This window comes from Mustela putorius, unplaced genomic scaffold (assembly GCF_011764305.1).
Source record: "Mustela putorius furo isolate JIRA1106 unplaced genomic scaffold, ASM1176430v1.1 tig00003942_pilon_pilon_pilon, whole genome shotgun sequence".
NCBI classification, from domain to species: Eukaryota; Metazoa; Chordata; class Mammalia; order Carnivora; family Mustelidae; genus Mustela; species Mustela putorius.
This window is the reverse complement of record NW_025422087.1, coordinates 9,789,438-9,806,601: the sequence shown is the minus strand read 5'-3', so window position 1 is coordinate 9,806,601 and position 17,164 is coordinate 9,789,438. Positions and strand designations below refer to the sequence as shown.

General features: G+C 34.9%; 1 protein-coding gene across 11 annotated transcripts in view; it reads right to left on the bottom strand.

Moving 5' to 3' along the window:
- NBEA (neurobeachin) overlaps positions 1–17,164 on the bottom strand; it is a 678,500-nt gene that overhangs the window by 325,680 nt on the left and 335,656 nt on the right. For all 11 annotated transcript variants that reach the window (XM_013044893.2, XM_013044895.2, XM_045069766.1 and 8 more), the window contains one exon: positions 10,817–10,881. In XM_013044893.2, coding sequence (XP_012900347.2) covers positions 10,817–10,881 — 65 coding nt within the window. The remainder of the gene's footprint in view (positions 1–10,816; positions 10,882–17,164) is intronic.

The following is a 17,164-nucleotide window of genomic DNA, read 5'->3' as shown; positions in this document are numbered from 1 at the left end:
AACTAAAATTGCCTGCTGGAATTTTGATTAGATTTGAGTCTACAGACCAGTCTGGGGAGCACTAACATATTAACCATGTTAGGTCCTCTGATCCATGGATACATATTTCTGCATTTCTTTATTTTTAATTTTTTTTTACAAAATTGTTTTGTAGTTTTATCATATAGATCTTTCACAAATGTTATTAAGTACAACAACCCTAAGTAGTTCTTATTTTTGATACCATTATGGTTTTGATTTAAGCTTCTAATATTTCACATATATTATAAATACACATTATTATTATTGATTTTTGAATACTGACCTCATATCATCTTGCAACTTTGTTAAATTCACTTATTATAGTACCTTTTATCAGCCACCTTAGAACTTTCTACTGGCCTAACTTAACTGGCCATGACCTCCAGCCCAATACTGAATACAAATAGTGAGTGAGAACATCTTTGCCTTGTTTTTGATCCAATGGGAAATCATGTAAGTCTTTCACCATTATGTAGGATGTTAGCTGTATGTTTTTTTGTAGATAGCATTTATTACATTGAGGGAGTTTAACTTCTAGTTTACTGAGAGTTTTTTTTATGAATATATGTTGAATTTTTCAAATGTTTTTCTTATGTCTACTAAAATACCCTTACTTTTTTCTTTTTTAATCTGTTGATATAGTGTATTACATTGATAGCTATTTTTGAATCTGAAACCAACTCTGCATCCTTGGAATAAACACCTTTTGCTTATGATATAACTCTTTTCATATAGATTTAATTTGACAATTTTTATAAGGGCAAGTAATATTGCACTTATGTTTACAATGGATATTGATCTGTAATTTTATTTCTTGTAATTGTTATTATTATCAAGGTGATGAAATCACACTAAATGAGATGTAAAGTATTACTTACTCTTCTATTTTTGGAAGACTGAGTATAATTGGTATTAGTTTTTCCTTAAATATTGGGTAGAAATATTAAATAATTTTAAAAATCAATCTACTCCTAAGAGTAAGTCTATTGTTTTCCTTTGTGCTAAGAATGAAAAAAAACTAGACTTTGAATGAATAATGGACTGTTTTGAAGTCTGCTCATAAGTATAAGTAGTGTTTTTAAAAATATATCTAAATATTTAATATATGCAAACATAAACAATGAACTTTTTCTTATTCCTCTTCCAGCTTGGACTGTGACCCTTTATAACAGTCATATCATAAAAGAAGTATTCTGGTTTGTCAGATGTTGGTCTATACAACAATAACTAAAGAATAGGTAAAGGGCTTTCCCTTTACCAACATGAAAAATAATCAGCCTATGGGGCACCTGGGTGGCTCAGTGGGTTAAAGCCTCTGCCTTTGGCTCAGGTCATGATCCCAGGGTCCTGGAATCGAGCCCCGCATTGGGCTCTCTGCTCCGTGGGGAGCCTGCTTCCTCCTCTCTCTCTCTGCTTGCCTCTCTGCCTACTTGTAATATCTGTCAAATAAATAAATAAAATCTTTTAAAAAATTATTTATAAAAAAAATAATCAGCCTATAGAATACACATGAGAAAATGTTCATCATCATTGGCCATCAGGGAAATTAAATCAAAACCACATTTAGATACCACCCTACACCAGTTAGAATTGCAAAGATTAAAAAGGCAGGAAACAACAAATGTTGGAGAGGATGTGGAGAAACTGCAATGCTCTTACACTGCTGGTGGGAATGTAAGTTGGTGTAGTCACTTTGGAAAACAGTGTGGAGATTCCTCAGAAAATTAAAAATACAGCTACCCTATGACCCGGCAATTACACTACAGGGTATTTACCCCAAAGATACAGATGTAGTGAAAAGAAGGGTCATATGTACCTCAATTTTCATAGCAGCAATGTCCACAATAGCCAAACTGTGGAAAGAGCTAAGATGCCCTTTAACAGATGAATGGATAAAGACGTGGTCCATATATATACAATGGAATATTACTCAACCATAAGAAAGGATGAATACCCAGCTTTTGCATCAACATGGATGGGACTGGAGGGGATTATGCTGAGTAAAATAAGTCAAGCAAAGAAAGTCAAGTATCATATGGTTTCACTTACTTGTGGAACATAAGGAATAATGGGGGGGGCATTAAGAGAAGGAAAGGAAAAGTGAATTGGGGCAAATCGGAGGGGGAGATGAACCATGAGGGTCTGTGGACTCTGAGAAACAATCTGAGGGTTTTAATGGGGAGGGGGTGGGGAGATGGGTGAGCCTGGTGGTGGGTATTATGGAGGGCACGTATTGCATGGAGCACTAGTGTGGTGCATAAAAAATGAATCTTGGAACACTGCAACAAAAACTAAAGATGTATTTTATAGTAACTAAAATAACACAATTAAAAAAAAAAGAAAAAAGAAAAATAATCAGCTTATATGCAACACTTAAATTCCCCTGGCACCTTAGGAAGAGCTTCTAGACTAAAATCTATAGTTCAGGCCATGGCTATTCTCTTGTCTTACCAGGCTTGCTCATTCTATTCCTTCAGCTCAGCTTTTACCTTTAGCATATCCTTGGAATGGCCATACACATTGTACCTTCATGTTAGCATGGTCCCTCCAGCAACCTGTTAGTTTGCCCATACCTGTTATTTAATCAACATATGACCCACAAACGTCAATTCTAGGTTCCTCTGTCGCCAAGTTATGTCAGAATGGGATAGAAACTGAATCAAGGTTTCCTATAAAGAAATGGGTCATCTGAATCTTGATTTTCCTGCCATAAGTAATTTTCCTGCAATAAGTAAGCTAAGATCAACAATAAAAAATTAATGTCTTTAAGAAATAAGAATAAGCAGGAAATAAGGCATTATATAAATGAATATACTAAAAATTGAGCACTCTTGGCGTTTGTCTTTTAATATAAAGAACTGTGAGTGTTTTGTGAATTGTTACTTAACTCTTACCAAAGTTAAAATAATGTTGCCTAGGAGGAAAGCATATTTAAAAAGTTGTCCTCATAAAGAATCTCAATATATACACTTATGCAGATATATTTTAAACATGGTTAAAATGTAATTCAAATAAAGTTTATGATGACTAAATTCTAAAATTTATTTTCTTATTCCTTGAAATTAGCTATTATTACATAGTTTGCTTATCTTAGTTGTAGGTAAACATTTTATTTATAATCAATGTCTAAAATTAAGTCTATAAATTAGCAATACTATTTAAATGATACAATTAATTTTGTAAAAGCACAAGATTTCCCCTCTCGTTCATTTGCAAAATTCAGCATGATTTAAAAACCTATTACATGAGTAAAATGAGTAACACATAGTAAGGAAAAGGTATAGATTAGGTGAGTTGGGAACTTCTGTTTTCCAGAAGTTTTCAGGGGTTCTTGATTCAAAATTAAACCAACTCTCAACTCTAAGAAAAAAAAGTTTCTTATCTTACAGTTTTGGAAGTTATTTATTTATTTTTTTAATACAGATGTTGCCAAATCAAAGATACAAATAGATAAATTCAAACTTTATTGCTTTGATTATTAAATAAGCCAAACCAAAACTTACTGTTTTAATTATTATATAGCATTTGTTAAATTAAAGAAGATATTCAAATCAAGGCCATATAATTACTAAAGAATTATGTTAAGATGCAATATCCTTTTCCTTTTCAAAAACTAAGAAATGCAAGCTATATATTTTTCACTATTTTAAAGAACAAAATAAAAATTGGAATCTAATCTTACATTAAATTCAGTACCAAACACAAATACGCACTGGTTCTTATATTATATCTTATATGGTTTCAAAAGAGTGATGAAGGTTTATTTTAGGCAAATGATAAATTCATTTCAAAGGATCACTCAAATTGATTATTTAAAAATGTCTTTCTTATTTGCTTTATAGTTCAATTCATATTTTAATAATTTAAATTCCAATTATTATTGCCAAGATATTATAGGCAATTTTACATCCCATTAACCTTGCTTTGTTTTAATTATAAAGATCCTTTGTTAGATTCCTTTAAATGATCCAGTTTATAATTTCAGCCTGTCCTAGGGAGTACTTTAATTCAGCTGCACATTCATCAACTGTTTTTGTCCTGTTAATTGTAGACAACTGCACAATTGCTTTCTCTAGCTATGATTGATGAATTATATTCACGAGTATAGCTGTTAAGTAGGATAAACATTTATAACAATTTCCACTTAAAGATTTTTAACTTCATTCCTACGAGGACAAATTAAAAACTAATATTCTAATGACCAAGAGAAAGTGGTTTTTTTTTATATGCTTCATTTTAAATTATTAGAAAGAGTTAAGGAAAAGACTGTATGTCTGTGCAAACGAGATAAGAGTGTATAAAGAATTTAATTTGTGTTTAGCAAATAGGAGGCCTCAACAAATAGAAGCCAGATAAATGGAGTAATGTGTATTTAGTATAACTACATCTCAACTATCTCGTATGATATTTTTTTACTTGAAACTCCCAAGTTCAAATTTATGAAAGAGAAAGGTCTAAATTGAAAGGAGAGGAAGCAAACTATAAAGTTGAGAGTCAGCAAAATTCTGAATATATGTTGTAAGTAATGACAACAACAATAAAACTTCCTTTTTTAAAGTCTGTGTTGTAGCAGTTATAATAAATGTCATATATTATTTCCAACCTTCAGAGAAAATGGGCAAGAAAGGTGTTACGCCCTTCTACAGATGTGAAACGATGTCAGAGGGAGATTATGTTACATGCCTAGAGTCTGACAGTTTATCAATACAAGAACTAGTATTTGAATGCCATACAAATGATACACATACGTGACGTGCTGTAATAGGCACTGTGGAAAGAACCCTACAAAACACACGATGACAAAACAGGCCCTAACACTGTATGGAAGTACACACCAGGACAACTGTAAGGTGCTATGAGAACACAGGAGGGCACCTCATCTGGAATAGGGGTGGGGTATAGCTGTATAACCCTACAGGGATGGGGTCAGGGGTTGGCACTCAGTGAAGACGTTTTTTCATTGAAGTATGAGAAATGAGTGTCTTAAAGCAAATGCCCATCTTCTCTGTACTGTGGACGGCTGAGGAAAACATTCCAGTATCAAAGACGGCAGTCTCCATCTGGCCCCACAACATCTGGGCCAGAGGCCCAAGGTTCCTATCTTTTCTCTCTGTTCTTTTACACTGGTTATTTTCAACAATCTCCTTTCTTCTCAAATGTGACACCTACTTCTCCAAATTTTCTTCATTTTCAGTAAAGGGTCCTACCTGTCACTTCATAGAGAAGACAGAAGGTATCCTCAAAAACCCCTTTGAGACCTGACGCCAACATAACTGTCTGCCTCTTTTCTCAGTGCTTTTCCACAAGGGGCCAAGCCATGCACCTCTATCTAAATGAGATGTATTCAGTGACCATTTAAAAAATACTCGAGTTCTTCCTTTCTTCCAAAAAATACCCCATTACCTCAAACCCACCTCCAGCAATCACTTTATCCATCCTCTTCTTGACCAAACTCCTTACTTAGAGTTGCTGTATGTGTGAACAACACTCATCTCCCACACATTCCTCAGCTCAGAACAACCTAGGTCCTGAACCCAGTTCTCTCATTAAATCACCACCTTCTCAGAAATCATTCCCTGAATCATCTGCTCCCTGTTGTACCCTTTACTTTGGCACATTTATTGTATCAGTAATTGTAAGACTGTTGTCCCCATGAGACTGTAAACTCTTACAGCAGGGCCGGGGTCTCTACCCAGCATTTGAGCACAAAGGAATTCACCAGCATACATATGAATGAAATCAACACTGACAGCCTCGTCACTGAATCCGGTGGTCTCTTTCATCCTAGCTTGAAAACCCTTTTGCTGACTGCTCATTTCATCTCAAACATTCTAGTCACCATTCTTTCCTTCATTCCTCCAAAAAATATTTGTGATTGTGAACTACGTGTTGGGTATTATACCAGAAACCAGGAATAGATCAGTGAAGAGGATACAAGTTCTTAAGGAAAGTACATTTTGGTGGGGAAGATAGATGTAGACAACGAAAATAATCTGAGATGATCTTACTAAATGTTAAAACAGAGCCATGTGATGGAAGTGTGGTAACTCAATAAGATGGGTCAAGGGAGCCTCTCTGAGAGGGTGACATTTAAGCTGATTCCTAATGATAGAAAACAGCCAATAATGTACAGCTGTGGGGAAAGAGGATTCCCAGCAGGAACAGCAGTAAAATGGCCTCAGGTTCTCTGTTCGCTCTACACAGGTTTGCCGAGAATCACATCTGTATCCTTATCTACCATTTACACATAGAAGCTGAGGACGCCTAAATCCAAATCCCCCTTCTCCTTGTCTCTTTGCAGAATTAGAGACCCACGTTCAAGATGTGTATTCTACATTTTCACTCAGAGATTTCACAGGTGCTACAAAATCAGCATAGCCAAAGGTGAAACCATCTCCCACCCAGACCATGTCCTTCCTTCTGTATTGTTCTAAGTAAGCTATACTTAGAGTATAAACTATCCAGCTTTAAAGCCAGAAATCAAGTTCTCCTTGATTCCTTCTTTTCCCTCTCATACTTCAATCTATCAGCAATTCTCTAGACTTAATTTCTAAAGTATACTTTAATTCTGTCCACTTCTTCTTTCCTCATACCACTAGTAGTCAGTCTATGACATCATCATCTTAAATGAGATTACTGAACCTCTGATTAAATTCAGTCTAGAGCCCCTGAAGTCCATTTGCCACAGTGTGGATTATGCCTAGCTCTCTTCAATTCTATCACAGCACCCTTAGCATAGCTTAGAAACCCCCTCATGGCATGACTCTTGCCAGCGATCCTTGCCATGAAGGGATGACATTGCCTTTACATGGCTGGTATACAACAGGCACTTAAATAGCTCTTGGCTGACTAAAAAGAGATGTCCAGCAACATGTCTTGCTGTCTCTTGCTTCCAGGCTTTGATATCACACCATTCCCTTGGCCCAGAGAACAGAGAACCATCTCTCAGTTCTCAATGAAGATGGCATTCTATTTGTATACACTTTTTTTTGGAACCTCCTGGATTTTTTTTTTTTTTTTACTTTTATAGACTATTTTTAGAGAATTTTAGGTTCACAGCAACCTTGAGGAGAAGACATAGAGATTTCCCAGATACCCCCTCCTCACACACAGACTTTCCCCCATTATCACCATCCCCTAACAGAGTGGTACATTTGTAACAAATGATGAACCTAACTTAATATAGTATTATCACTTTCACTATATCACTATATTATCACTTAATATAGTATTAACACTTTCGGTGTTTTACATTCTATGGGTTTCAATAAATGTATAATGACATGTATCCACTATTATAGTATCAAACAGAGTAGATTCACTGGCCTGAAAATCCTCTGTGTTCTGCCTATTTATGCCTTCCTCCTCTCTAACCCCTGGCAACTACTAATCTTTTTACTGTCTCTATAAGTCTTGCCTTTTCAAGAATGTATATGGCTGGAATCATAGAGTAGGTTTTCAGATTGGCTTTTTCTACTTAGTAATATGCAACTAGGGTTTCTCCATGTCTTTTCATGTTTTGATAGCTCATATATACATATTTTTTGGGGTAAAGATTTTATTTATTTGACAGAGAGAGAGCAAGAGAGAGAGAGAGCCAGAGAGCACAAGCAGGGGGAGTGGCAGGGGAAGAGGGAGAAGCAAGTTTACCACTGAGCAGAGAGCCCAATATGGGGCTCGATCCCAGGACCCTAAGATCATGACCTGAGCTGAAGGCAGATGCTTAGTTGACTTAGCCACCCAGGTACTCTGACAGCTCATTTCTTACTATCACTAGATAATAAATATTCCATCATCTGGTTATACCACATCAATAAATGAGTATCTACTTATCCATTCATCTACTGAAGGACATCTTGGTTGCTTCCATGTTTTGGCAATTATGAATAAATAAGTGAGTATCTACTTATCCATTCATCTACTGAAGGACATCTTGGTTGCTTCCATGTTTTGGCAATTATGAATAAATAAATGAGTATCTACTTATCCATTCATCTACTGAAGGACATCTTGGTTGCTTCCATGTTTTGGCAATTATGAATAAAGTGGTATAAACATCTGTGTGCAGGTTTTTACATGAACATAAGTTTTCAAGTCCTCTGAGAAGATATAAGGGAGAATAACTGCTAGATCTGCAGTAAGAGTATGTTAAGTTTTGTAAAAATCTACCAACCTATTTTGCAAAGTGGCTGTACCATTCTGTATTCTCACCACCAATGAATGAGAGTTCCTGCTGCTCTATATCCTGGTCAGCACTCAGTGTTGTCAGCGTTCCAGATTTTGGTGATTCTATTAGGTGCGTAGTAGTATCTCGTTGTTTTTATTTGTATTTCCCTGATGACTTATGATGACAGGCATATTTTCCTAAGCTTATCTGCTGTATGTAGATCTTCTTTGCTGAGGTGTCTGTTAAGGTTTTTGCCTCATTTTTTAATCAGGTTATTTTCTTATTATTAAATTTTAAGAGTTCTTTGTATATTTTAGAGAACAGTCCTTTATCAGAAGTGTCTTTTGCAAATATTTTCTCCCAGTCTGTGGCTTGTCTTTTCATTCTCTTGACACTGACTTTTGTAAAATGGAACTATTTAATTCTAGACTACCAACTCTTTCTTTCATGGATCATGTCTTTGGTATTATATCTAAACAGTCATCACCAAACCCAAGGTCATCCAGATTTTCTCCTATGTTATCTTCAATACACTTTAGTTTTGTATCTTACATTCAGATCTCAGATCCATTTTGAGTTAATTTTTGTGAAGACTATAAGGTCTTTATCTAGATTTATATTTTTGCACGTGGATGTCTAGCACCATTTACTGAAAATGCTATCTTTGTTCTATTGTATTGGTTTTTCTTAGATAAGTTTTTTGAAAACCCTGATACTCCTACCACTGGAGAATATACCCTTTTCAGTCTAGATTAAGTGTCCTCTCTTATACTTGTATTAATACCTATCCCATCTCTATCACAGCACCCTTATAATATGGTATGTGTTATTCTAATATTTGCCTTTTCCCAAAAATTCAGAACCATGTTTGTCTCCTTGACTTCTCTATTCCCATCTCCTATAATAGTATTTGGTATGTAGTAGACACTGAATAGACATTTGCTGTATTGATGTACACATGATCTATTCTTTCATATTATAACTACTCGTGTTTTTATTTTTGTTCCAAAATCATCTTTCTTAACAAGTGGTATGTAAAGTGAAAACAAAAATCTATAATAGAACGAATAACATTATGGTGAACATTTTGAAGGTTTCTATAATTCCAACTTTTTTCCTAAAAAGCAAAATAAAATGAACTCCAACCTTTATCACTGAACAGTAAAATAGGATCAAAACTAAAACCTCTGATATCAGCAAAATTTCCCCCCCTTCTCTTTTCTAAGACAATAGCTATAATCTTAAGTGCTGAATATTCAATTATATTAACTCTTCAGAGAGTTACTGACGACAAGATAATTTCTGTTTTCTTCCTTCCCAGTAGAAACAAATTGACAAAATTAGCATGTATGTGAATTGAGAGATTTCTATAACTGATATGAAAATGAATAGTCTGGGCAACATTTTTTTTTTCTATTTTTCATCCCCTTAAGATGGATAATAATCATGATCAATTTTTATCACAAAATAGTTTTATAAGAACTATAGTATGCTATTATTATGTAAAATTCGTATTTATATTATAAAAGAAAACTGTTATTTTCCTGCATCTTTTGCTTTGTGGTGAATGTAAAACTTATTCTAACTTCTAGAGGTGTGTTATTATGACTAAAAATAATTCAGTCATGGAATATGTTTAAGTGAGGAATATACAATAAAATGAATTATAAAAACAGAGGTTATGTCTCTGCATTATAATAAAGTGATAGGAGAAAACTATTACTAAAAAGGAATCCTAAAGAGCATTTAACTTTTTAAAAATAGGTTTCATTACCATATATAAACTAATTTTCAGAGAATATCTTGTAAAATATTCTTTCATGACATCTCCCTGGACAAAGAGAAGTTTTATATACAGTAAGCATTATTCCCTTATCATCAACTTAATTAAATATAGTTTCAAATAAGAAGTAAGTAGATTATGCCAAATATTCAGTTGTTATTTTCCAGAGAATACGTTATAGCATAGAAAAAACATTGTAGTGGATGCAGGACATTGGCTGACAGAAGCCATACATCTCAAAATGGTGACAGTTAACATCTGTCTCAATGTATCCACTGCCAATAAAGTACTGGAAAAACCACAGTGAACAACTGTTTATCCTAAAGTGATAAGTATAATAATGGGCCCAAACACAAATTTACTTACAGCATCATCTTAACAATGGGGCATATGAATTCCTAACCTGACCATATTTAACATTCTTCACATTTTCAGTGGGATATCCAAGAGCATGATATGTTCAGGTAAAACGGCTTCACATGAACTGAGATGGGCTGAGGGAGCAAACACTGAGCAAGGCTTTGAAAACAGATGGAGTGGCAGATGGGACTGCAGACTGGGTTCACTTGATCTGTGTTAAACAACTCTACTACCCAGTAAGACGGGGCTCAAATCTTACAGAAGCCTTATAAAGTTCGTTCCTTTAGTTCATAGATGCTTTTCCCCACCCTAAAAATAAATATGATTTATATCTTAAACTTTGTTCCTTTTAATTACCTGTGTGATAAGTTATTTAACTCAAGTATATTTTCTTACTCATTTTTGGAACAGATGGTAGGAGAGCAGTTGCCTAGTGGAATAAAATGTACATGGATTAATTGTCTAAAAATTGTAAAATTAATTACCTTCCTTCATTGATGAGTTCAATAAATGCAAGTCCTGCATTCTTCTGAATAGAATTCTGCCATTCCTAAAGGAGAAACCAAACCAAATATCAGAAAAATGAGCATGTAAACAAAAGTAACATCTGGTTTAAGGATCATATTGATGTTGTTAACAACTTCCATGTTACATCATTTCTAAATCATTTTTAAATCTATTTCTAACATATGTTAAAATATTTTGTAAGAAATCGAAATTTTAAAAGTAGCTCTGTATCACTTAGTTCAGAAGATGCTTTTGAATATGAATTCCCAGTAAATTTCAGGCTTGAAATTTACTGGATTGAGAAAGTGAGACACAGGTTACAGAAGGCTCTCAGCACAAAGCCTCCTTCCAAAAGAAATAAAATAACTAGTCATGCAACTATACAAGCACTAGAATCATCAGGGAAAGAAAATATTAGCTCTGAATATAGAGATTTTTCACTGAGGCTGCAAAACAAAAATCAGAATTATATACAAGAGATTTAAATTGATTTGGAAATGTTCTAGTTACACATGCATTCCAAGTGACTGAAAACTACGTAGGAAAAAGGGTTACGAATGAATTCTTTTGAATTTGCAAAAAAAGGGGGGGGAATAATATACCATAAGTGACTCTTAATCTCACAAAACAAACTGAGGGTTGCTGGGGGGAGGGGGTTTGGGAGAAGGGGGTGGGATTATGGACATTGGGGAGGGTATGTGCTTTGGTGAGTGCTGTGAAATGTGTAAACCTGGTGATTCACAGACCTGTACCCCTGGGGATAAAAATATATGTTTATAAAAAATAAAAAAAAAATTCAAAAAAAAAAAACTATATCCAAATGAAACCTCTCTTTGCTAATCTAGTTTAGAATATATTTGTTCATTTGGCAGTTCCACAGTGTCATCATTATAAATTTGTCATTGTTTTAGTGTTTTGGATTAGGAAAGTATACTGCTTATTTTGTATTCTTCCAATGGCATATTTAGAATATGCCTTAGCCATTTTTTAAGCCCTTTTTAAAGGGTATTGGTTTCTTTTAGTGATTTCAATTTTTTGTTTTTTTATATACCTGGTAAGTTGCATTTTTGGGATTAAAAATCACATCCCTTTCAATAGTACTATAAATAAATGCCTCCTTAATACATTTTATACAAGATCCCTATTGATCACTCACATCACTCATCTATAGGTAATTTTTCTCCACGAGAAAAGTTGCTAAGTTGCTACACACCATGGTAGTCAGCTGACTTGTCACAAATTCACTTTCATAAAAAACAGTCTCTATGTCAACCCTTTCCTCTACTCTTGATCATATTGCCTTTTTAAAGCTTTGCATATATACTGGGAATAAATGTGGTCCCAAAAAGTAGGTACTTGGATTTGTAAATATTTTCTGCTCGAAGTAAATCTGTGAAGAATTACAGAAGAATGCATCATGATCTGTTTCCCCAGAAGGGAGAATCAACAACTTGGGAAAAGAGATGTGGAAGCCTGGGGACAGTAATGATCGTACGAAGGCCTAAATGCTTCTATGGTTTGCTAAATGGTTTTAGCAAAGCCACTTTTAGCTATCATATATAATCTTTAATGAAAATTCATCTAAATGACAAGATCACTATAGCATTTTACAGTGCTTATTAAAACTTTAAAATCATTTCTGTTGAAAATAATTACAGCAAACTTTTTCCTATATTTTAATAAAATGGTTTCTATTATCATCGTTTTATATATTTTGTATATTCCCATATATTTATTGCAAACCAATATCCCACAAAATGTGCAAATTTCTCAGGAAAACTTGATATTTATTGTGATATTAGCTTCGAGAGAAAACTGACTCTTATTTAAAAAGAATCATGACACTCTGAAGAATAAATTCTTACAGACAACTTCTTAAACATGATTTCCTTTATAATACTGTTTGTACACCAATGCTCTTTTACAGCAGAAACTTTAATATGCATAGGATTTTTCAAGAAGATATTTCAAAGTACATATTCAGGTACTACATATGCATCCCAAATTATACCATGTCTAGAAGATCATAGAGTAAAATGTTTTAAAAACTCTGTTCAGATCAAAGATCAAACAAAAGATACCTGTGAGGTGCTTCAGCCCATGAGACACTAATTTGCAATCTTTGATAAAGGAACAGCAGAAATAACTCTGAGTCAAGTCAAGGACATTAGAGTTTAAAGGATGAGGAAAGCCAATGAAAGTATATGACTGCAAAACTTCATTCAAGAATATATGTTTTAGAAGTGTGATTTGTCATTTTTGAGCCAGAGAAAACAGTAGAAGATCGTTTTATATGCCTTTCTAGAAGAGAAACAGTAAGGGCTTATAATGCACTGGTGTTTTGAATAGGGAAATGGAAATTAAGAGACAATACAAAGAAAAGATGTCAGGACTGGATAAGAAATTGGATTTAAGGGCTAAAGTAAAAAAGTGGAACAGTATAGAGTTTAAGTTTTTAGCATGAATGATAGAAAGAATGGTAATATTACTATGCAAATAAGGGTACCCATTTAAGGAAAATCATAGGGTTGTCTTTTATTTTATTAATACATAAGGTATTATTTGTTTCAGGGGTACAGCCCTGTGATTCATCAGTCTTACACAATTCACAGCACTCACCATAGCACATACCCTCCCCATTGTCCATCACCCAGCCACTCCATCCCTCCCACCCCTAGGGTTGTCTTAAGTTTATATTTGTTGGATTTAGAGTGATGATGGTATATCAAAATGGAATGTGGAATTTGGAATTATTTGCACAAAAATATTGTTTAAGGCAAACCATCAGGCAAAAGTCTCTAAAGATGGAATGAGCACTGGGTGTTATAGGCAACTGATGAATCTCTAAATTCTACCTCTGAAACTAATAATATACTATATGTTAACTAAACTGAATTTAAATAAGAATTGTTCAAAAAAGAAGAAACACAAGGAGGATGAAAAGACCTAGGTCTGGATGAATTTTGGGAATCATTCAAGCTTTTAAGATTAGGAAAAGAAGCTGAAAATAGGCATAAGAAAAGATCTAACAAAATTTAAGAATAGCAGCAAAGTATTATAGTACCATTTAAAAGAAAATAGTTCACTTAATACACAGGCTTAACAAAACAAAAACATACAAAAAAAAACCCCTTTGATCATTAACATTCTCTTTTTTAGTGATTAAGGATTTAAGTTTTACTGCATGTGAACTATAAAACACAAAATATGGTAAAGCACAAAGTGCATGAAACATACATTGAAAAGCACACACACACACAAAAAGATGCCATTCCAAGGAAGGGGATAGAAAGCTAAAGCCACACCAGCTGTAGCTCAGAACTGGCAGAGGAGCTGATGCCTGAGCTGCCCATCTCTGATGCTAGAGGTGGATCTGGGAATGGAATTGGCACTAAATGTATAGCTAGATCAGCTCTAGAGATGATGCCGAATCTGGCTGTATCTCAGACTGCAATGCTAGAGGTGGTTGTGGAACTGACTCTAGTTCTGGGCTGACTTCATGTATGTTGCCAGACCTGATAGGAAAACTGGTGATGGAGAGGACTCTAGTCTGGATCTGATAGTGTCTCTGAGGCTAGAACTGGAGCTGGAGCTGCCACTAAGTCTGGAGCTGGTATGAGAGCTCCTGCTGGTATTGGCTGTAGCTCTGCAGCTAGCCCTAGCACTATTTCTGGAGCTAGTGCAGAAGGTGGCTCTAACTCAAGAGTTGCTGGTAGGATGAGTTCTGGACTTGGCTCTAGCTTTGCAGGTGCTGCTGAAGCAAGTACTGCCAATTAATGACGGAACTTCCTCTATCCCTGGAGCTGGCTCTAGCTCTGCTCTGTAGCTGGTCTGGAGCTGATTCTAGCTCCAGAGCTGGCACTGCTTTCAGCTCTGGAGATGGAGGAGGTCCCAGAGCTGTGTGAAACTCTAGAGCTTGTTCAAGAGCTGGCCCAAACTATAGGTGCTGCAGCTGGTGCCAGAGCTGGCATAAGAGCTGCTGCCTACGCTACTAACAGCACTTTTGAAGCCATTATCTAGAGTTGGCAACCTGACACGAAAGACACAGACCAAGATAAGGTACAGAAGAGATACTGGGAACAGCAACAGCAACACAAGAAAAAAGGAAACCTGGAAAATGAGAGACAGTGAAACAACAGGGAAAAAAATCTGTAATTACACAGTTGAGATACATGAAGATATTGCAAACATCAAAAAAAAAAAAAAAAGAAAGAAAGAAAGAAAAAGAAAAAAAGCAAGCAAGGAAGCAAGCAAGCTTAAAAGACAAAGTCACAAGCATCTCCCAAAAGTATAGAAGAAAAGATAAGGTGCCAACAAAAAGATAGAGGGATGAAACAACAATACAACAATAAAAATAAAGAAATTAAGAAAACTAGAGGATCTCCAACAGAAAGACCATATACATTGATTAGGAACTGTAGAAAGAGTGAATGGTGAAGAGAGAATGGGGAACATGGAAGAGAGGAAATTATCAAATAAATTTAAAACTGTTCCCAGAAATGAAATATCTGACTTAAAACCCCTAGCAAACCACATTATCATAAAATTCTCCTTAACATGAGGGTCAAGGAAAAGGCTAACAATAAAAAAAGTTTGTACAAAGAATCAAGAATAAGAATGAAACTTAACTTCTCAACAGTAAAGCTAGGAAAGAGAAGAAAAGGAAACACTGCTTGCATGGTTATGGAGAACGTAACACTCAGAACACAATATCCACCACAACTATCAATAACATCCAAAGATAGACTAGTTTCAGACATGCATAAACATTTGCTTTTCATCCATTCTCTTTCCAGAACCTAGTGATGGTGTACTCTGCCAAAACGAGGGTGTCTCTCCCACAGGAGAGACAAGATTATGTTGTGACAGTTACTGAACCTTGGGGGCTTAAACAACAAAGATGTATTTCTTGCTCAAGCTCCATGTCCATTGCGGGTGTTCCCCTCTACATCCTCATCAGCCTCACTCTGGGAGCCAGACAGACAACGCAGCCACTGTCTGGAATGCTGTCGGCTGCCAAGGTGGAAATAGATAATTTTTATCAGATTACAGAGAGTAAAAAATTTTGAATGACAATTTATCATAGCCATATACATAGTTTTGACTTCAGAGTTGTTTTTTGGGTAAGCAGGCAAAATAATTCCTTAGTTTGCTGATGACAATATAATGCTGTTGACAGGCTTTGTTATTTGAGTTCAACTTCTTCCTCAGAAAGGCTGAAGTAAGAATTGTTCTTTTCTCAAAATTCTTACCTAAATCAGAGCTCACAAAAGAGGCTCTATCTTGTTTTTCTGCCACCTCTCATTTTCTTTCCTCAGGCAGAAATAGGCATCAAATAGTTAAGTGACACAGAATTTTAAAACAACATAAACTGAAATACCGATTTTCCAAAATGGAGTTCAACATTCGCTAGCTTAAAAGTGTTGTTCTGTATGTCTCTAAACCTCAATTTACTCTTTTTATGTTTTATGTATGCACTATATGATTAGATCTTAGGTAATGCATCTTTGAAGGAGAAGCCACAGTTTATTCATCTCTAGTAACTAAACAGCCAGAAGAAACAAATGATGTAATTTCTACAATGACTATACTACAGCATTAAGGCAACAAGAGGTCAATTCTATTAGGTTAGTGACATTGGATGGAAAACAAAGAAAAAAAATCCTATGAATCCTATGAATAAAATGTAAGAAATATTGTATTCCCTAGTAATCTGTTTTCTAGGGTTTGTTGATAGTTATTTGCTATTCACATTTGAGTATTTTCTTCCTTATGATAGAAGTCTACTGGGTTGCACATTAACATGTTCTGAATGAGAATAGAGTGATTTTACAGGCTTTGTCTTAAGTAAGGGTCAAAGTGGATTCCACTAATGTTAAATGAGTATAATTCAAGTTCTGAAGGTTTTCAAATTTCCCAAATAACTGTAACAACCAATATGCATAATTTCAATTTATCAAGTCAATTTCAGCTAACCACATTAACAACCAAGGTCACAAAAATGCTACCAATTGTCTTTCTTTAAGAGGACTTAGGTTTTCAATTTTCAAACTGTGGTATGAGATAAAAAAAAGTGCGAGGCAGGAGATAAACGAAGTCCCAGGATATTCACAGTAATCTCTCTGGCATCTGAGGGAAAAAAAAGTCGAGTAATTGAATTCAAAATTATGAGTAATATAGGAATGATACAGTAAAATTTAAAATACGAGTTTTAAAACCAAAGAACAAATCATGTTCATGCTTACAGTGGGCTGCATGGGGTACAGTTAGGTCCCCTTCCCCTCCTTCCAACTATGCTGCATTCCAAGGGGCTGCTTCAATAGAAG